At 42.9% G+C, this 22,949-nt stretch overlaps 1 protein-coding gene across 7 annotated transcripts in view; it reads right to left on the bottom strand.

The window, feature by feature from the left end:
• Positions 1-22,949, bottom strand: part of LOC134205158 (ras guanine nucleotide exchange factor L) — a 139,711-nt gene that overhangs the window by 19,733 nt on the left and 97,029 nt on the right. For all 7 annotated transcript variants that reach the window (XM_062680141.1, XM_062680136.1, XM_062680139.1 and 4 more), the window contains exons 6-8: positions 1,623-1,725; positions 1,372-1,525; positions 388-1,104 (exon numbers count right to left, since the gene is read on the bottom strand). In XM_062680141.1, the coding sequence (XP_062536125.1) occupies positions 388-1,104; positions 1,372-1,525; positions 1,623-1,725 (974 nt within the window). The remainder of the gene's footprint in view (positions 1-387; positions 1,105-1,371; positions 1,526-1,622; positions 1,726-22,949) is intronic.

Raw genomic sequence — 22,949 nt, 5'->3', positions numbered from 1 at the left:
TTCTTATCCACCTCATCTTTTCACCACAAATTTTCTTCAATGCCTATGAAGTCTATATTTATTTATTGCATCCATCCTGATTTCTTATTTTCGTATGTAAAATTTCTTATTCAGTACTGAAATTTTATTTTTCTGCTGATTTCTGAAGCCCAGAAAGCAGGGTTGATGATTCGGTAGTTTATAAAACCTCAAAGCTATTAAAATATATGAAAGTTCCTGAACAGAACATAACCAAAAAAATATTAGATTTTTGAATTCACTTGACTTTCTAAATCTATATAATATTCGCAAAAATATGACAATGACTTCAACAGATTCATTCCGATATGCATGAAAAATAGCTATGATGCGCAACTAGCTAGAATTGGGTTAATATTTTGCACTTACCTGAAGCAAACAATCTCCCTACAGAAATATGGTCCGTGTTGCACTCCACACATCGAACACAGCGAGTCCTCCAAATATGGATCCACCTGCAGTTTCTTGGTGAATTTGGCCGTTTTGATTTCGATAAACGCTGCAACAACCGCCTTCATGTACGAGCGTGAATTGTTAAAAGTCACTCTAGCCGATCCCAGTGGATACTTGTACTTATCCGTATCAATACCGACGTACACAACTCCGTCAAACAGATCGTTCATGATCTGTGCCAGCCCTTCGGCCGTTAGTTGTCCGTGAAGCGCACCTACGAAAACGGTTTTTGTCGGATCAAGCTTTTGCGAAGTGGACTTCACATAGTTGGAATCAGCGATGTTCCAAGGAATCACCTCGACGTCTTTCGCTTTGATGCGCTTTGATGATATTTTGAAGTTGATTTTTGCCCCGGGTGGAGCAAGATTCTTGTTGTAATGCATCAGCTGTAGTTGCTGGCCAGACTGCTGGTGTTGCATCAGTTGCATCTCTTGTTGATCGTCACTCCCAGATGAATAAGGTAGGATGGCCAAATTAGAGGAATTGGAACCACGGCTAGAATTGTTGTAGCCGCTTGTATACGTATAAGTGCACGCCTGTAGCAGAGCTTTGACCTGTTTGTCCGATTCAAAGATTATGTAGACGTAGCCTTTGGGCTGTGTCGCTTGCTGTTCCTTGCCGGGCCATTCAACCCTAGAATGGACGGAAAAAATATTGCTTGCTACATTCAAACATAAAATTTTGCTTGATTAAGTTTTCAATTGGAAAAAAAATCAAACTGTATTGGAAAATAAAAGGGAATTGCAGTAATCTTTCTCATCTTTTCTTATTTACACTATGAATCCATCCCAATTTCTATATAAAAAAGGAGTTTTTAACTTCAAAATCCAAAAAACTTCACTCAGTCAACAATAAAGCCTAATAATTAAAGTTTCAATTTATGCTTGCTATGACACATACTTGATAGATCCGAAAGGTTTGAAGATCTGCACCAATGACTGTTCGCTGATATCCCAAGGCATTCCACCGAGAAAAATTTTCGATGAGTACGTTACCAACCGATGGGATCGTGGAGGAAGTACGCCACTCCATGTACACGTTGCATCGTAATGGGCTGAAATAAGAGAAGCTGGTTAACTCATTTGCACTACACTTTGTATACATTCAAAGAAAACTGAGCACAAATATTATGATAGATGAAAATCAATTACCAGCAGATGAACGGTGAAATCGTGCAATTCGATCCAGATTTATATCATTGGCGCTGCTGTTCGAGGATGACGGTGGTGAATTTTGCAACGTCCAGTTTTTGAGCTAGAAAGATAAAAATATTATATACTAGCAGACCCGACGAACTTCGTTTCGCCTAAAACTGATTTATTCTATGATTAGCTCTCGAGTTATGTAGAAATTTATGGTTGATTTGTATGGGAGCCCCCCTTTCCAAAGAGGGGAGGGGTCTCAAAGCATCTTAAGAACCTTCCCCGGCCCCAAAAACCTCTACATTCAAATTTTTACGCCGATCGGTTCAGTAGTTTCCGAGTCTATAAGGGTCAGACAGACAGAAATTCATTTTTATGTATATAGATTAGGATGGAGATAGAGAAATAATAACGGACGTATAAGAAGTTACTGAAAACATCTTCTAGGTGGCATCCAGGAACTTGGTAGTCGTGCATCCGGAATGCATCGACATTAGACACTCTTCATGTTTTCAAAAAGTATCAATAATTCAACCGGTCAGCCCGGAATCACAAATCTTATGCTAAAATAAGCCTCCAATCAAATTTTCTGCTAATTGGAATAACATTTCGAGGCGGCTCAAGTGTGTTTTTGGGCTATCTGGGCAGTTTTGAAAAAAATCTAGCAAAAGATGGATACGCCTAAAACTATAGCAACAACCTCTATACGGAAGCTTTTGGTGTGCTCTATAAGTCTTGTGAATATTGCGATTTGTTCCGTTCACGTTTTGATCATGTTAAAAGGATTTTCAAGATTTAAGGTGCATAAAAATACCGTTTCTCCTAAAAGTCGTTGTTCTATAAAATTCTTGAATTAATGGCAAATCGTTTCAAATTTATTGTATTATTATTCCTCTTTTTTCCCTGGATTAATATAATTGCCAATATGCGATTTACCGTTAAATTCTTAACAATCTGAAGCTGAACATTTGTCATAAATTTACACTTTAGGATATCTTAAAACAATTTGTTCGAACAAAGAAGCTTTGATTTTTTTTGTTACAACGATACACTATGACACTCCTGCCTCAGCACTAGCAGATCACTCGCTCTCTGCTGAAGCAGCACACGCACTGCACTACCCTACCGAAGTAGGGACACTCCTCATGCCAATTGGCACACGGTCGCTTTGAAAGGGCATGCCTGCGGACACATGTAGCTTTTTGTAGAGGTTTAACAGAGCCCACTGCCAAGCCCCACCACGTCCTATGCGCCCCAACTCGCAGAGGCCGTGGGGAGGGGTTGTAAAGCCCTTGGACATAGTCCCTGCTGCCCCGTGTTAGCCTTATGATATAAGAATGCAAAAATGCTACCTTGGCTTAGAAACCTCGCAGTTAATAACTATGTAAGTGTTAAATGAACACTAAGCTGCGAGGCGGCAATGTTTCAGTGTGGGATGTAATGCCAATAAGAAAAGGAAGAAAAAGAAAACATAGAACAATGGATACTCTTGCGTGTAAACTTTTTTTTTAATTCTTTTGTAAGGTGTTTTTAACATAAGACACCAACATATAACATTGATTTTAAACACTTTTTGGAGCGAAATTATTTTTTGGGAAATGAGTTAAATGATCCGTTTCAGCATGAAAAACTCAGACGTGATGCATTCCTTTAAAATCGCAAACGAGTCAGTTCACGCGGGAGCGCTATTACCTATCAGTGAAGAATTTAACATTTGGCTGTTCAAATATCTTAGTAGAGTACAATGACATATAATGGAGAAGTTACGTACCATTGCGAGACATGTATGGTTTCAGTTGATTGTTGGCCAAATTCGCCATAGGATCGCGATAGGTCATCGATAATACGGCATTTGCTAATAACTTAATTTTAAAATCTACAGGATTTGACATTACCACGTGTAGCCAAATCTATTTTGAAAATGGCCGATTTTGACGCCTCCGGAGGCTTCCTTAAGGGCCTCTTCGAAGAACTTTGATGAAACCTGTTGTTGGCCATTTCTTGAACATGCCTCATTAAGATTTTTGATTCTGTTATAATCCATATATACAAATCTACAGAAATAGTCTTATTTTGTTCTACCATGTACTTTATGGGCGAAAACCTATTTTTGCTATCCGCGTATACTAAGTATACGTAAAGGCTATAGGATCACTCCAAAACCAAATTTTTGATAGACGGCTCGGAGGTTTGCTTGCAACAGGTTGCATTCGACGCGGAAACGCTATTTAAAATTAGCCCAATTCGCCATTGCGTTCCGGAGTTATTAAAAACCCAGAACTTGAGGGAGATATATTTAGTTAATTCCATCAATTCACATTTATTTGAGTTCATTTGAATGCATTGCAGCACTGCCGTTCTACGCATAATTGTCCCATGTTATCTTTGATGAAATATCTCAAACTCGAGTACATTTGTCCACACTGAAAAAATGAAGTTGTTGTTTGATGATATTAGAGACTGAAAACCGTTTCAATAAGTAGTGATTCGTGCTGCCCATGATCATAACATCCCAAAAATATTTGTCAAATTTTAAGATCCAATCGATTCTGGAATTAGTGGGACAAATTGACTTGAGTTTGAATTTTTTGAAGGTAATATGGGACAATTATGCGTAGAACGGCAGAGCAGTCCTCAGAAAAAAAAAATTTCAATTTCCAAGGACCCTTTTGAAAAATGGGGGAAAAATAATGTTTTTTTTCAATAACGCAATAGACGATTGGGCCAATTTTCAATAACGAAAAATTAGGAAGGATTCCGCGTCGACCTTCCGCAACCTGTTGCAACCAAATCAGATGAGGCTAAGTATGTGTGTGTGTCTCAGATTTTTTGTACACACACATACATACATACATACACACATTCGGGGCAGCAGGGACTTTGTCCAAGGGCTTGACGACCCCTCCTCATGGCCACTGCGAGTTAGACCGGGACCATCGTCCCTAACCCCTAATCCCAAGGCGTCAAGCAGTCCGTGCCGAGGGGATGCATGGCCAGGGGGGTGAAATAATAAGCCAGGCCTTGAACGGAGCCTGTGGGGTACCTGGGCACCCTCCACAGTAATTGTCCCTTACCGCGTCATGCTGGACTCTGGCGTGGTGGACCTCTTTTCCCGAGCAACTCGTGGGACCAAAATGGAAAAGCAAGTCAATTCTTCAATAAGTGGTAGTAGTGTAGGCGACAACCCCTTCGCAAGAGGTGGGTTGTTCAGGTCTCCGCCTAGGAGGCCAGGAGAGCTTGCAGAAACTTCGAAAGTCGATGCTGGACGCCAAGTTGGAGAGGGCGGTCGGGACGGCCAAGTATAAACCCGTGAAATCCGTGGAGTCGAGGTCTACCCAGACTGAGGCCCAAGGATTCACGGACTCGGGCAAGGTCGAATCGACCGAAAGCGTGCCAGCGAAGACGGTGGTACCAAAGTCTACCCAGACTGAGGCTCAAGTATTTGCAAGTACGTCGGGGGTGACTGTTCCAACGGAGCAGACACAAAAACGGAGGAGACAGTCTCCAGGGGATGAACTCCCTGGGGGCCGCTCCAAAACGCGGAGGGTTACTACCCCGAACAAGGGTAGTGGGGATGGGAAGCTGAACCCCGGCCAGGTACCGAGGGAGGAAGGACCTGGAAAGGTCCATCCAACCAGGAAAGACGGTGGTAAGGGGTTACGGCAGGCAGAGAGCTCTCAGCCGCACCAGACCAGGGAATTAGAGGGGGATGACGCCTCCTGGACCCTGGTCAAAAACAAGAGGAAACCGAAGACGTCAAAGGCCGAAAAGAAGCCCCAGGCGAATGAGGGTAGCAAGAAGTCTAGGGTAGGCGCCAATCGCTCCAGGGGCGATGCCCTAGACATCACGGCGGATGAGGCTAAGTACTCGGACGTTTTGAAGGCGATGAGGAGTGACGTCAAGCTCGGTGAACTCGGCGCCGACGTACGTCGAATACGACAGTGCAGGTAACGCAGCTGGCTTGCTCGTCCTCGCCCAAGTGTTTGGTGTGTGCAGGTTTAGAGGAAACGGTAGAACACGTGTTGTTCGTGTGCTCACGTTTTCGCGCAATGCGTGACCACGTGCTTGCCACATGTGGTCTGAACACTACCCCGGACAACCTAGTTCGGAGGATGTGTAAAGATTAAGTTGGCTGGAACGCCGTTTTATCGGCTATCGCCCAAATCGTCTCGGAGCTACACACAAGGTGGCGCGTGGACTCAAGGATGGCTAGTTCAGGCGCAAATAAGAGGTGGTCCAAGGGATCGTAGTCGGCTTCATGGGTCATACCGGTGGTCATGCTCTGTGGTCGAACTCGATCCTTTTATCGAACAAGTGGTCGCGCGAAGAACAACATGGTATCGTCGCTTTCGCGGCGTCGGTCAACCGGGCGGGTTCCGAGCCCGAGGACGGAAAGGGGTCCTCGCCAAGGCTGGGGCAGGCAAGTCCCTCTGTGTGCTGGCGAATAGGCCTTATCGCAGAAAGGTCAATTTGGGGTGCACGCGGCATCATCATTCTTGATACCAGTCGTGCAGAGGGAAGCAGGCGCGAAGTCGACCCTTCCCACCTTCCGAGGACATAGGGCGTGGTAAGGCCACCTGGAAAGCCGGCAATGCGCTGGCACCATGGTGTTCTTCTAAAAAAGCGAGTTACGATGTTTGGTGCTGCAAGGACACGCAGCTATACCTCGAGGGTGCGTTGTGCACTGGCCCCCCTTTGAAGCATTACTTTCTGGTTGTACCGAAGGGACTATGGGCTTGGCGGCAATGGAAACGGTTTAGCGGGTCGGGGATGTAGTCCTGCCTCCCTCGTTTGCTGTTGGAGGTGATCCCTAACCCCGCACTTCCTGGACAACCCAGGATGTCTTCCCCCTCCATTGCTTAGGAAGAAAAAAAAAACATTCAGACATCACCTCAATTCGTCAAGCTGAGTCACACTATGGATCTCCGAGCCTTCTATCAAAAGTTCAACTTTGGAGTGATCCCTATAGCCTTTACGTATACTTAGGATACGCGAAAGGTAAAAACATTTTTTTCTCCATTTTTCCCAAGAATCCTTGGAATTCTAAATCCAAAAATTATTTTTTTTTTCAAAAACTATTGCAATGCATTCAAATGTAACTTACAAAATAAATGTGAATTGATGGAAATAACCAGGGTTAGTAATGCTCACTTAATCTCAGGAGAACAGGATGCTCCCACACGAAAATTTTCGGGGAGAAATCGCTTTTTGGGAAAGAAAACAGCCTGGAGAGTGATAACAATTTTTCGCTCACTTCGATTGCCGCCCAACGTTGGTTTGCTCTTTTTCTTTCATATTCGAGTCTGTAACTACCAATGACGCCCATGCGTCTGTGGCATGGACGTCCTTACGTCCCGAGCCAGCTCACCTCTTATAACCTCTCAGGGTCGGCACAACGTGCTGGGGAAAGACTCACCTGTATAAATTTTTGCTCTCAACCTGAAAATAACTTTTCTTTCGGCGCATGCAATAACTTAATCGTTAAATTTGAGATTAACACCAAGCCCAAGAAAAAGCTATATTTATTCTCAATCTAGTGATTTTATTTAAGAAAAGAACTAATTCGACTCACTCACTGCCCGAAGATTTCACCTACTTGTATCGTTGTCGTCGTCACCAAGACTGTCACGGTTCCGGCCACCGTTCTTCCGCCGCGCTCTGGAACACTGCTTCTCTGGATCGCTTCACCCGTCGCAGGGCTGGTGTTCGATTATCGAACTTGGTGATGCCAGGTCGTTTGTTAACGTACGACCAGTTCAGCGCATCTGGGAAGGCTTCACAATTCACTTCACTTTTCTTCGGGAGGAATTAAACCTAGCATGCAGTGCGACACCTTGTCTAACCGGTCAAAACTCGCGGACAATTCCCACTCGTGTCGACTTAAACGTACAAACCGGAAGACGACCTCTTCGACTAACTGGCCTCAACGTTAGCTATTAGGAGGACCAGGAATGCCACTAGGTGGCCACTAAAAGCACAACTTGCACTACACTTTTAATGTCTGTGGCATGCTAGGTATTTTAGAAGTAGTCACACTACTAAAACGTCTTTTGTGAATCTACCGTGTGATATATTTCACTATCGGATAAAACTTTCCGAGCGAGTAAACGTGGGTCAATAATCACCGGTAAAGAAAACGGATTCACACTTGCTGAACACTGTATATTAAAATACTTGGCACCGTATATCTTGGCTTCCCAGGATCTAAGAGACCCATGTGGGGCCGCTTGTCCCTTATATAGCTTCTAGGTACCACTATCAGCTCATCAGTAACGATCATGCGATTTTCTGGGTTCTTTCCATCCATATCATTTTGGGTAGGGTGTGATAGTGAGGCGCGTGAGCTTGCCTCCACGAATACTCTCGTGGTCCAGTGGGGTGGCTGTGCTTGGATACATATCGAGCAGTGGAGCCTATCTACGAGAGCAATATTCAATCTTCTCTAACGATATCTCTCAATCTAGTACTTCAATTAAATTCTGGTTAGGGTCGTTGGTGAAATTGTGGCAATAAAGCAAAATTTTATTATATAATACAAGTGTAGTTATTGCATGTAATTTACATTTACTGTCACTAGTATATTTCTTTAGGCAAAACTTACACCAAAATGAAGTATTTTGGGTTGTAGCATTTTGAAAATGTTACAATGTTCCCCTCTTCAAATAAAAATTCACATATTGTTAGATATGGGAATTTTTCAATCGTGCGAACTGATTATTGATTCCAATATAAAGTTCTATCCTTTGGGTAGTAGGTCCGGATCATTTATTTAGGATTCTATTGTTAACGAGTTACTTTGATACTCTTCTTTTTTTAAACCATCGGGGTTAACGATTCAATTACCGATTTTATTCATTCTTTACTTTCAAGAAAACATCTCTCTCGTAATGTAACTTTTATTTATACTCCCTCAACTTGTGAGGGAAAACATAACTTTGGTGGGCTTCCGTAGGCCTTGTTTTTATTTAACTCATTCATACTATCATTCACCTAACTCTCAAGCGGGATCCCTCAATATTATTTCATTCACATTCATTCAGTCAATATTCACACACACCCTTCAACTTACTACTAGCTGTACAGTAAATTTAAGCTATTTACAAAACCTATACCTATCATCCTATTCTATTGCTATTAAATACCGTAGACGTAACTGTCTACCGGCCAAACCTAATCATTTGTCTAATTAAGTATGCTTTGTGCTTAGTTTAAGCCTGACTAGATAAGTGCCTTGGTGTTCGGGGTCATATACTTTCATTGTCCGAGGACTCAGTATCTATTTAGAAGGTTATACCTTTTACTGACCATCAGCGGCTATTAGCCTCCGGTCTCCAGCGAAATGCGAAGAACACTTTCTATTCTGCCTAAACCAGCCTGAATTTATTTAAAGAGAAATCTCTATCTGTGCTAAATTCGATCGTAGACACATGTTTGAGATGTGAGCCGATTTCAAATTTCGAAAACACTACTCGATTCGATGGCGAATGTCAAATACTATCAACAATAAGTTATCGCAGCATCGCAAAAATTTCATCAGGGAGGAAAATCGTGAAAATATCTATTGTTTGAAACTAGATTATCACGATTTTCGAACATATGTAATTATCTTTTTTCTATCGTTTTAGCTAATTTGGTGACGTACTAGAAGAGCTATACAGAACCAATGATTCAGACGTCAGCAAAGTTTACCAATGATAACGAAGTATCAGTGTTTACTTACGATCAACTGTCTGGAGATAATCTTATCGAATTGGGAAGAAAAAAACGTTAACTTTAGTCTACGTACGCGCTCTGGATTTAAGAATACAATGTTTATGCTGGTTTCATGTGACTTGCATGCCAAATCCCTAATGATTTACCAAAGGAATCCTCAACCTCATATGACGATGAACCCAGTTTAGACCTAACCCGTCCTGGTAGATACATTGCGCCATACTTTGCATTGTAATTATGCACCGCGCTAGACTGTTTCATGTTGCGATAATAGATTTGTTGCCCTATTTCGAAACTCTTAGCATGCTGACGATGTCTAAGATTGTAACGGTGTTTCCCTACTTCGTGAGCTTGTTTTAGATTTTTCTCCACAACTTCGTAGATTTTATCGAAAAGTTGTTTTTGTGTTTCAGAACGATCTTGAATAGTTTGGTCGTGTTCTGAAGGAAGATGCTTGTGATCTGATCCTTTCACGAATAGCTCATGACCGTGCGTTATAAAAAAAGGGGTCAATTTGGTAACGGAATGTACTGAACAATTCAATATCGTCTCTATTTCCGATAATTTGGAATCCCATAGTCTTTGGTCTTCTCTTACATAAGTCCTTATTGCAGCGTTCACGGTTCGATTGACCCGTTCTACTGGGTTTGCTTGGCAATGATACTTAGCATTTAGCCAGTGTCGTATCTGAAAACGCTCTAAAAAAGATTTGAATTCCTTTGAAAGGAAGCATGAAGCGTTATCAGTTATGATAACTTCTGGAGTTGAGTTTCTAAAGAACCATTGATCACGAACAATGGCACATAAGGATACGCTGTCGATCTTACGCACGGGGGTTAGCATAATCCATTTGCTATATAGATCAAGCACAACAAGTATATGCTGATGTCCTTTCTTGCTACGGGGTAAGGGACCAATAAAGTCCATTGCAATTATTTGCCATGGGTGTTTAGTAATCCTTTGATCACCCATTAAGGGGACAACAGGGACTGAAGATCCTTTGACTTCTTTACATGTTGTGCATTTCCTAATGAATTCGCGGACTTCAGCGGCTAATTTTGGCCAATAGTAGCGCTGCTTTATTCGGTCAATGGTCTTATCTGCTCCAAGATGCATTGACCCGTCGTGATTGTAGCGGATAATTTCCTCTCTATCTGTCACCGGTGGGACCAACTTCCATTCGTACCGATGATCGTATGGTAAATTTGGAGTGGAAACAAATTTATAAAGATTCCCATTTTCGACTCGGAAGTCTACATATTCGTCTGGGTTTTCCTTGACTTCCTGTATGGTTTTCTCGTACCAAGACGAGGATGAACGGGTTGTCACTATCGCAACGGCCCTGGATAGGGCATCGGGTACTATGCTATCCCGTCCCTTCCTATGTATTATGCTCATGCTGTACTGTTGCAGGGTTAAACACCATCTGCTACAACGTGATGCAGTTTTCCACTTTGTGGTCATTATGTGTGATAACGCGGACGAGTCGGTGATTAAGGTAAAGTGGGCTCCTTCCACATACCCGCGGAATGCCTCAATAGCCAACAATGCCGCTAGTGTTTCTTTTTCACACGCATGGTAATTGCGTTGTGGGGTCGTTAATTTGTGTGAAAAATAGGCGATGACCCTTTCAGAGCCATCTTGCTCCTGCGTAAGTATACCGGCCACAGCTACATCGCTGGCGTCGGTTTGTATGCAGAATTCCTTGGTAAAGTCAGGACACATGAGAATGGGAGCGGTGATAAGCTTTTCTTTAATATCACTAAAAGCTTCTTCGGCCCTCTCATTCCATCCTAGAACTTTACTCTTGGTTTTAAGCAGGTCTGTCAGTGGGGCTGTTACACCACTGAAGTCCTGTATAAACCTCCGGTAATAGTTACACATGCCCAGAAATCTGCGTAACTTTGTTACCGTCGTCGGGCGCTCATAATCTACCACGGCTCTGACCTTTTCATGGTTCGGTTTTAAACCTTGGATGGATAGTAAATAACCTAAAAATGGAAGTTCTTCGACTCCAAATTTGGACTTATCTAAATTGATTGCCAAGTTAGCAGCTCGTAACCGACGTGCTACCTCGTTAAGTAGTTTGACATGTTCTTCGAATGTTTCACTTACGATAACTATGTCATCTAAATATACAAAAACGCGAGGTTCCAGTTCACCGTGTCCCAAGACTTGATCCATCAGACGGGACAATGTCGCCGGACTGTTGACCAAGCCAAAGGGAAGCCGGGTGAACTGGAACATGCCTTTGCTTTGTACACTAAATGCTGTGTACCGGCGAGAGGATGCTTCGAGGGGAATTTGTAAGAAAGCTTCTGAGAGGTCTATTGTGCTTAAGTATTTGGCTTTCGGTAATTGACCTAAAATTCTACCGGGGTGCGGTAAAGGATATGCGTCCCTAACGGTGCGCTCATTAATTTTCCGCGCATCGAGGCATAACCGGACTTTGCCGGTGGGTTTTATCACCGGAACGACGTTAAGCGACCAATCAGAATGACATCTTTCAATTATTCCCACTCGAAGCATCCTTTCCAGCTCTTCCGTTACCTTTTCTTGGACTTTAGGAGAGATGGTGTAAGGATATTGACGAATGGCTGGTTTGCCCTTCCATTCTTCTTGGATATCTATGCGATGAGTAATAAGGGGAGTGGATGAAATTTCACCCGGAATAGCAATCTTAAAAAGTTTCTTGACGCTTTCCAATTGCTCCAATTCAGTTTTGGATAACGAAGATTTGGGTTCTTCAGGGTTCGGGTTCTTTTCTTCTTCTACTAAAGCACATCGCTTTATGGATGGAGAAATTTTGAATTTTTTCCAAAAATCCATGCCTAAGATACAATCTAGAATCAGATTCTCGATCACCATGGTGGAAATTATTCTAAGCTGATTATCGAATGTAATCGGAATGTACAGTTTACCAAGTACTTTCAACTTTGTGCCACTAGCTGATCTTATGTCCAATGGATCAATCAAAGGATGTAATTTGGGTTTATTCAATTCATGATAAATTCTATCACTGATTAAAGTTAAATTACTGCCTGAGTCAAGTAATCCCTTTACTATATTCCCATAGAGTTTAACTTTGGCGTATGGTCTGTTGTCGTTTGGTACGGAATTTAATATTACTTGTACATCTGGGTCCGTTTTAGAATACATTCCCTCTAAAGTAGGTTCCCAAAATTCAAACGGAGTAATAGAATTTTTAAGACTATTTACGCGGATGACGTCGACGACCTGCGACTTTAGGTCGTCTGAAATCCGTTTTTTAAGCAATAAGGACAGTTCTGGGTATCAAACCCTTTGAAGCCGCACATCCTGCAAAACAATCCTTTACTGGATCGACATTGGTCGACGGTGTGGTTCGTAAATCGGCAATAAATGCATTGATCCATTTGAGGAGGTTTGTGTGCTGCTACCAAACTATCCAAAGAACGAATATTATTATGATTTCCTTCCTGTGGGTTCTCCTTTCCTACTTGAGGTCTGGAAGGCGAATCAGTAGAAATTGGTTTCTTCTGATTTTGCAATGGTTTAGTTTGTTCCTTTATTGGTTTGTTCGGAACTTTTTCAAAGGTTTTTGATTTTTGATTATTGTTAGACCATTTTTTTTCATTTGGTCGTGGGTTCTGAGGTTTTATTTCATGTTTGTTCGAATGAATTTCGTTTACGATGTTGGCGGATTTTTCCGAGCCGAACATTTTATTGTAGAGAGAAAAATTTGATGCATCAATCAAACGACCAGCTTCGACTAATTGCTGTAAAGTCGTTGTTGGCTTCCATAGAAGGTATTTCTTGTAGTCGCCACGCATATTACGCTTCACTACATCCAACTTCTCGGTATCATTCATCTGCACCGTCATTGACCTAAACAGTTTTTCCATGTCGTAATAGTAATCTTGAAACGACTCGTTTCTTTGCTGACGACGTTGATAAACTTTGAGCGAACCAGAGAATCTAATTCTGGATGTACGAATGACTTCCTCAATTCCTCCACCATATGGTCCCAATCTCTTAATAAGCCTTTGGAACTCATTGACATGAACCAGTTCAAAGCAGGCCCCGTAAATAAATGGAATGCAGAGTCAAACAATTCTTGCTCTGAGATTCTCTCAGCGAGCGACAATTGTTGCACCAATACCAGGAACTCATTCAAGCTACTGCCTTGATCGGTACCGGCATATTTTTCCAGCTTCCACTTCGAGACAGGCAATGATTTATGGCTGTACGACGCATTCATAGGTACGTTCGACAGATGAGACTGAGTGGGAATAGACGCTACCTGTGGCACCAATGGGTTTGGAGCGACAGAGCTGAAAGTCGAAATAGGTGGTATGATCGAAACTACCGGCATGGGTACTGAGTTTGGGAGGTGCTGGGGCAAGTATGAAATAGCTGGAAGATTTTGATATCCCCCTAGGTTATTACCGTACACATTTGGATACCATCCAGTTGGAATCATGGAAGAAGCATTCATTCCTGAAAATGCGCCTGTATACGGCGTAGGATAACCATACGCTGACGATGAGTAAGGGACACCGCCATAGAGATGAGGTACTGAGTAATGATTAGAAGCATTAGGAATTGAGACATTAGTCTGATGAAATGAGCTGAGTGACGGTGGTGAAGGTACACTGACTGATGGTGTTACCTTGGGAGAAGAAAGAGAATTGACCACTGTCGTGTTTAAATTTGATATTCTAGTGCTATTCGATGTTACGTGAACCGAGTGTGTAACGGATGTAGGCACGTTACATCTTACATTTTCTCGCGCTTGCGATGTCTGTTTGTACTTTCGTAATAAGTACAACTCATGTTCGAATGTGAGCATGGCATCACGGATATCTCTTCTGATCACCCGAGCTTGAAGCTGGGTCTAAGCACCCTAATCTTTGCAAACACTGAATTAAATCGTTATCGACTGGATCCAATCCCGGAACGCTTTCGCTTTGGTTCGTTACAGAATTTTGAGGTACTTTTAGTAAATCACCAACCAAAAAATCACTATCAACGCTATCTGTCCTCTGATTTTCCCTTTTCTGATAGAAGAAACAATTAAGCCATTCGATAATTTGATCGAGAAACGTTTTCAGAAAATTCTGCTTTGTCTCATCTACATAATGCATCAATCTACCAATCCTAGTGCCTAAATGTAACATAGTAGATTGACATCGCGGTGGTGACGTTTTCGCACCATCCAAGCTATCCAGCAGAGCATTATATTTATCCACACAAGACGCATAATCTATTTCTGGATCAAGTTCGTATTTGATTTCTAATTTAACAACCGATTCTCGATCCCGCTTGAGAACTTCTCTTAGATTTCCGCGCTTGCGAACCATTTGGGCGCCTTCTTCGCAACTGATTCCCCTGATTCGCAACTCATAATCAAGTTCGTCTTCGTTCAGAAAATCGACTCGAAGGTCACCAAAGTGTGCCTCCAAGTCTTCTACATTCGCTATTGCCCTGCTACCTACTTGTGTCATCCTATGATGAATTGCTGCCCAAAAGAAACCCAATAAAAACTGCTAATAATGCTGCTAGAACCTAGAAACGCACCAAAGCAAACTCAAAACTGTTTCAAATCGCGACAAACAACTTCAACAATAGATGCATTCGGCTCAAAAGAATGATAAGATGAGCAATCGTTTCGAACCGCGTGGTTTACCCTTTTTTAGAGACTCGTTCAACCCGCAAACAATAGATGTTTGTGCGGCTTGCTATTCAGGTAGCTAATCTTTTGCCGCTTTGCACTAGATCAAACGGACTGTCCTACCACTTAGATAATCGCAAATACTGAAATCAAAATCAATTCAATCACGAAGAGCTATGAAAGAGGAATAGTGAGTCTCCCCCAAGCACAGTAAAATTGTTTGGTTGACCATACAATTTGATTATTTTCCGAGGATCGCCAATTGTAACTACCAATGACGCCCATGCGTCTGTGGCATGGACGTCCTTACGTCCCGAGCCAGCTCACCTCTTATAACCTCTCAGGGTCGGCACAACGTGCTGGGGAAAGACTCACCTGTATAAATTTTTGCTCTCAACCTGAAAATAACTTTTCTTTCGGCGCATGCAATAACTTAATCGTTAAATTTGAGATTAACACCAAGCCCAAGAAAAAGCTATATTTATTCTCAATCTAGTGATTTTATTTAAGAAAAGAACTAATTCGACTCACTCACTGCCCGAAGATTTCACCTACTTGTATCGTTGTCGTCGTCACCAAGACTGTCACGGTTCCGGCCACCGTTCTTCCGCCGCGCTCTGGAACACTGCTTCTCTGGATCGCTTCACCCGTCGCAGGGCTGGTGTTCGATTATCGAACTTGGTGGTGCCAGGTCGTTTGTTAACGTACGACCAGTTCAGCGCATCTGGGAAGGCTTCACAATTCACTTCACTTTTCTTCGGGAGGAATTAAACCTAGCATGCAGTGCGACACCTTGTCTAACCGGTCAAAACTCGCGGACAATTCCCACTCGTGTCGACTTAAACGTACAAACCGGAAGACGACCTCTTCGACTAACTGGCCTCAACGTTAGCTATTAGGAGGACCAGGAATGCCACTAGGTGGCCACTAAAAGCACAACTTGCACTACACTTTTAATGTCTGTGGCATGCTAGGTATTTTAGAAGTAGTCACACTACTAAAACGTCTTTTGTGAATCTACCGTGTGATATATTTCACTATCGGATAAAACTTTCCGAGCGAGTAAACGTAGGTCAATAATCACCGGTAAAGAAAACGGATTCACACTTGCTGAACACTGTATATTAAAATACTTGGCACCGTATATCTTGGCTTCCCAGGATCTAAGAGACCCATGTGGGGGACGCTTGTCCCTTATATAGCTTCTAGGTACCACTATCAGCTCATCAGTAACGATCATGCGATTTTCTGGGTTCTTTCCATCCATATCATTTTGGGTAGGGTGTGATAGTGAGGCGCGTGAGCTTGCCTCCACGAATACTCTCGTGGTCCAGTGGGGTGGCTGTGCTTGGATACATATCGAGCAGTGGAGCCTATCTACGAGAGCAATATTCAATCTTCTCTAACGATATCTCTCAATCTAGTACTTCAATTAAATTCTGGTTAGGGTCGTTGGTGAAATTGTGGCAATAAAGCAAAATTTTATTATATAATACAAGTGTAGTTATTGCATGTAATTTACATTTACTGTCACTAGTATATTTCTTTAGGCAAAACTTACACCAAAATGAAGTATTTTGGGTTGTAGCATTTTGAAAATGTTACAAGTCTTTTCGTGGCATCATAAATGCAAATGGTAGTAGGGGGAAAGACGGCTTTGGCAGGTTTTGTTCTATTATTGGCAGGGGGGTTTTTGTCAACCAAATTTTATGAAATTTGGCCACAATATTCTTTGATATGCAAGGAATGTTTAGTCCAAATTTGAGCCTAGTCAGTCATAAAAAACCTCCCTGCCAATAATAGAACAAAACCTGCCAAAGCCGTCATTCCCCCTACCTCATGTGGGCCAAATAACTTAATGCTTCCATACAGATAGCGTTGTGGTGTGGCTAAAGTAAGCGCATCCCTACGGCTATTATTGTTACTATTCTAGGTTTGAATCCCGGCGCGGCCATACAATTTTGTAGTTGTTCTGTGATAATTCTCGCGAAAAGTAAGTGAGAAGTAAAAGTGATGAAACAAAAAAGTATTTTCATCTCATAGGCAAGATTTTCGTTTATATTCCAAGGTTAATTGTAGAGAAAATATTGATGGGTGCAGTGTTGTCCTACTCTCAGTGCGAAAAATTCTGCTCTTTGATTTTACTCCATCTAAACGATTTTACATTCTTAACTAAGTAAGTGTAACTAATAGAAGGATATTTGAATTTTCAAAATGTCATGTCAAACTGTCAAAAAAATGCACGCCAGAGCAACAGAAGCGCGCGCGCTGAAAATACACTCCAGTGAAAACACTCCAGTGTGTATTTTCAGTGCGCGCGCTCCTGAGCTCTGGTGTGCATTTTTTTCAATAGTTGGACATGACATTTAGAAAATTCAAATATTCCTCTATTAGTTACACTTGCTTAACTAAGATTATAAAATCGTTTAGATGGAGTAAAATCAAAGAGCAGAATTTTTCGCACTGAGTGTAGGACAACACTGGGTGGGTGAAAGATGATCCTCCTAGAAAATTCAACTATTCCTCTATTAGTTACACTTGCTTAACTAAGAATATAAAATCGTTTAGATGGAGTAAAATCAAAGAGCAGAATTTTTCGCACAGAGTGTAGGACAACACTGGGTGGGTGAAAGATGATCCTCCATATAAACAACGAAAAAGATTCTCCCTTGGCCCGAGAAACGCTTGTTTTGATCCCATTGAAGCGAAAAGTCGAAACCCTGGAAATAACTAAATATATCTCCCTAAAGTGCAATTTTGACCTCTCTTATGTGCTTTTCTTGTTACATTTTATAATATACGATATAGGCACCATCACCGCTAGGTGGATTATTCTGAGTTTCATAAATAAGGTTCAGCTAACAGTGTGAAATAGTTTTCCTTGTGAACAATTTCTGCAAACTTGTTCGATATTGAGAAAAATTACCCGAAAATTGAATTCTTACTTTATTATCTATACCCTAGCAGCACAATTCGGGTTGATTTGGTTTCAGCAACTCATATGTGACTTAATTTGGTCTTAAATGTGTAACAGAAACTGGTCTACAACAAGTGTGCTACTCGGGTAAACAGCACAGGAAATAATTTGTGAACACAGGGCTTGCTTTTCGTGACACTGTTTGTATGAAAATTCATTGACTGGGTATCTGCGATCAGTGGAGAAGTTGACTATTTTCACTGAAGTTAAATTTTACACGCCAACATTGCACCAAAACATGATATTGTTAGAGGCGTCAAAGTGATCCTAGTGAAAAATGTGGAGAGAGTTGAATTCCAAAAATGCGTAAATAACACACTCCTACTGCGTATGATATGTTATATTTTATTAGCTTTATTAATAGTCGGGCTGCGAAATGGTGAGTTGACATCCGGGAAGGGGCGCCTAACATAGCTCTGGTCCTCACAAGTTCCAATACTCACGCTTCCACGGGTCTTCCGATGACAATTGACCGCCAGCTAAGGGTTGCGTACTTAGCTGGTAGTGCAGCCTGGGCACTGTTGTCCTTCTGACATCAGCTAGAGTGAGAGGGTGCGTCCTGTGGGGTCTGCCTAGGATGTGGTGGGGTTCGACAGTGGGCTCTGTTGAACTTCTATAAAAAGCTGCATGTGTCCCCAAGCAGGCCCTATCAAAGCGACCGTGTGCCGCTCAAAGCGCACTAGCCTAGTCCTGGTGTTGGGTGGGACTTTAAACAAATTTGACCCGACTGATCGAGCGTCTGTCCACCAAGGAGGTGCGGCTCCAACAGCGTCTGTTCTGGCATCCAGCGGCTGAGTATGAAATGCTATTCCCCGGAAGCTATACCTAAGATGGCAGCCCCATCCCGGTGGATAGGGAACCTTGGGCCAACAACCTACTGTTCCCGAAACATCAATTTGTTCGAGAATCCGATAATGAAAGAATACGGACTGATTTTACGGCGACGACTCTTAGCGCGAAACAACGGACACGAATAGGAACATGGAACGTTTTAACCCTAGCCCAGCAGGGTAAATTGGCACAACTTGCCAATGAGGCACGCCGCATGAAGCTTGAGATCCTGGGACTGAGTGAAGTCCGTTGGCCAAACTTTGGAGAACACAGAACGCCGTCGGGACAAGTTCTGCTATACTCTGGTTTACGAGGTGAACACGCTCCCCGGCATCGCGGAGTTGGCTTCCTACTAAGCGCTCAGGCACACTCTGCGCTTATGAAGTGGGAACCTATAAGTGAAAGGATAATCGTTGCCAGATTTAGAACACGGGTCCGAAACCTTACTATAATCCAATGTTATGCGCCAACCGATGCTGCCGATCTGCAAGACAAAGAGAACTTCTACAGTCAACTCAATGCCGTCGTAGATAGAATTCCGAAGGGTGATATCAAGATCTGTTTGGGCGACTTCAATGCGAAGATCGGATCCGACAACTCGAACCATGAGCGCATTATGGGACGCCATGGTCTCGGAGAAATGAGTGAAAACGGAGAGCTGTTCGCAGAATTTTGTGGTAATAACGACATGGTGATCGGGGGTCGCTCTTCCCTCATCGACCGGTTCACAAGGTCACGTGGGTCTCCCGTGACGGCTTTACAGAAAATCAAATCGACCACATCTGCATCAGCCGAAAATGGAAACGGAGCCTTCTTGATGTACGGAATAAACGTAGTGCCGATATCGCGTCTGATCATCACCTCCTCATCGGCGAAATACGCCTGCGCATTGCGCGGATTCGTCGGCAGGAGGAAAGAGTTGGACGACGATTCAACACACGCCGACTGGAAGATGCCACGGTGAAACGGTCCTTCGTTGAAGAACTGGAGACGCGTGCTGCAGATATTCCGGAAGGTGGCAGCGTGGAAGACCAATGGACCGCCATCAAGAATGCCTTCATCGCCACCAGCGAGAACAATCTGGGTGAACTACGCACCCAGAGAAAACAATGGATCACCGATGAGACCTGGAGGAAGATAGAGGAGCGAAGAGAAGCCAAAGCCGCGATAGAGCGATCGAAAACGAGAGGAGCCAAAGTCTTAGCCCGTCAACGATACACGGCTCTTGAGAAGGAAGTAAAACGCTCATGTCGACGGGACAAGCGAGCGTGGGCAGACTCTCTGGCCGACGAAGGAGAGAGCCGCCGCAACCGGGGACATTCGCCTCCTCTACGATATCTCACGACGCTTAAGCGGGGCGAAGATGAATGCAACGATGCCTGTGAAAGACGCGAATGATCAGTTATTGACCGACCCAACTGACCAGCTGAAACGCTGGTTCGAGCACTTCGAACAACTTTTCAAGTGCCAACCAGGCCATCACCACCTCGGCATGATCTGCCTAGGATCCGACGTATAACACGTGTCAATACCGAAGCTCCATCACTGCTAGAGATTCAAACAGCCATCCAAAGCATGAAATCGAATAAAGCCCCAGGGGTCGACCGCATATCAGCCGAGATGCTCAAAGCTGACCCCATGACATCCGCACAACTACTGCATCGTTTATTTCGTAATATCTGGGACACCGCACCTTTCCCGGTCGACTGGATGCAAGGTATCTTAGTGAAGGTGCCCAAAAAGGGTGACCTGACTGTATGCGATAACTGGCGAGGCATTATGTTGCTGTGTACCGTTCTCAAAGTTCTGTGCAAAATTATCCTAGCCCGGATTCAGGAGAAGATCGATGCGACTCTCCGGCGGCAGCAAGCCGGATTCCGTGCCGGAAGATCCTGTGTGGACCATATTGTCACGCTCCGCATCATTTTGGAGCAAGTCAACGAATTCCAAGAGTCCCTTTACTTGGTATTCATTGACTACAAAAAGCTTTCGACCGTCTCAATCACGAGAATATGTGGGACGCCCTGAGACGCAAGGGGGTTCCTGAGAAAATCATCGGCCTCATCGAGGCACAGTACGAGGCCTTTTCGTGTAGAGTGCTGCACAATGGGGTCCTGTCCGACCCTATCCGGGTCGTAGCTGGTGTGAGGCAAGGATGTATTCTATCACCGTTACTGTTCCTCATCGTAATCGATGAGATTCTGGTAGATGCGATTGACCGTGAACCAAACCGCGGGCTGTTATGGCAGCCTATAACCATGGAGCACCTAAACGACTTCGAATTGGCGGATGACGTTGCACTACTCGCGCAACGGCGCTCTGATATGCAGAGTAAGCTCAACGACCTTGCCGATCGCTCCTCCTCGGCAGGTTTAGTCATCAACGTCAACAAAACCAAATCGTTGGATGTAAACACGGTGACTCCTTCCAGTTTCACAGTAGCCGGGCAACCAGTGGAGAATGTTGAAAGCTTCCAATATCTTGGTAGCCAAATGGCGTCAGACGGCGGTACCAAGATCGACATAGGCGCACGGATCAAGAAAGCAAGGGCTGCTTTTGCGAGTTTAAGAAATATCTGGAAAAACAGGCAGATAAGTGAACGCACCAAAATACGAATTTTCAACTCTAACGTGAAATCTGTGCTGTTATACGCCAGCGAAACATGGTGTGTATCAGTGGAGAACACTCAACGGCTGCAGGTGTTCATTAACAGATGCCTGCGGTATATAATTCGGGCCTGGTGGCCTCACAACTGGATCTCAAACAACGAGCTCCATCGTCGTTGTCACCAGAGGCCGATAGCAACAGAAATTCGGGATCGGAAGTGGGGCTGGGTCGGCCACACTCTACGTAGGGGCGGAAACGAAATCTGTAAGCAAGCATTAGACTGGAACCCAGCGGGACATCGCAGCAGAGGCAGACCCAGAGGCTCATGGCGGCGAAGCCTCAATAAAGAAATAAAAGAAGTCGACCGAAATCTAACCTGGCAACAGGTTAAAGCGATAGCCGGGCATCGCTCAGGATGGAGATCTTTCAAGTCGGCCCTTTGCACCACCGGAGGTGTACAGGATCCATAAGTAAGTAAGTAAGTTATTAATAGTCATACTAAAACCTTCCCATAGCACATTTTACATTCATAAAAAATGCTTTTGTTGTTTTTGGACACTTGATTGAAAATTTCTGAAAATTTGACGATTTTGACAATAGAAAAAGTCTTTCGTCGCCGCATGTCGTCGCTACTTCACATATACTAAAGACTGTATCGAAAATAAGTTATCCACTTTCATACCTAGTGTTGCTACTCAAAAGCTCAGGAAGTTATTGATTTGTTTTCCCCTGCGTTCGACGTATTCATATGTTAAGTTTTAAATCAAAATTTGTTTTTTTGTTGACAATTTGTTGTTTCCGATGTATCCCAAATTGAAAGTGATATGGAAATTTGAGTTTTGGACGCATGGCTCCGTAAGAAGAGGATCGAGATGGATAATTTGACCAAGCGTTTCGCTATCCACCCCAAAGGTAAAAATTCATGGTCAACATGCTTGGGGAACTACACATTCGCTAACATGTCGGAAAAAAGAAGAAAATCAAAATCTAGTGACCAGAATTTGGACAAGAAAGTAATCATGTTTTAAAACGAGGCAATTTTATGGCGATTTATGACCAGGAAGAAAAATGCTTGAATAAATGTTGTAATAGTGCAATATTTGTTCATTATTATATTTTTTCATAAAACTTAACAAACAGAATAAACATATATTGCGAGGCAATTTTAAATGAATTTAAAAAATTCATCCGATTTTATTCGAATAAAATAATGTGGATAACTTATTTTCGATACAGTCTTTACGTTTCAAAGTACCAGCAGACCTTTTAGGGAGCGTCGAGAAAGTTTGCACATATTTGCACATTTCCAAGTTAGAGTTATTTGAAAAAATGTCTAATTCGAGGAAATTTCTTATAAGAAAAGTCAAAAAGAGCACTGGTAGGTGGATATGTCCTATCATTCATGTTTATTTGTATTCAATGCTAAAATCCCCGTCGTATAAAACTTATTGCGAGTAAATCGGATGAGTACGAGTGCCAAAATGTGTTTTTTATACACTTTATGAAATTATAGTATTTTGGACATAGTTTTTGAACGCGTTTGCCCATTAGGCTA

Source organism: Armigeres subalbatus, chromosome 1 (assembly GCF_024139115.2).
Source record: "Armigeres subalbatus isolate Guangzhou_Male chromosome 1, GZ_Asu_2, whole genome shotgun sequence".
NCBI classification, from domain to species: Eukaryota; Metazoa; Arthropoda; class Insecta; order Diptera; family Culicidae; genus Armigeres; species Armigeres subalbatus.
The sequence above is the reverse complement of the archived record's forward strand: the minus strand, read 5'-3'. Positions and strand labels throughout refer to the sequence as shown.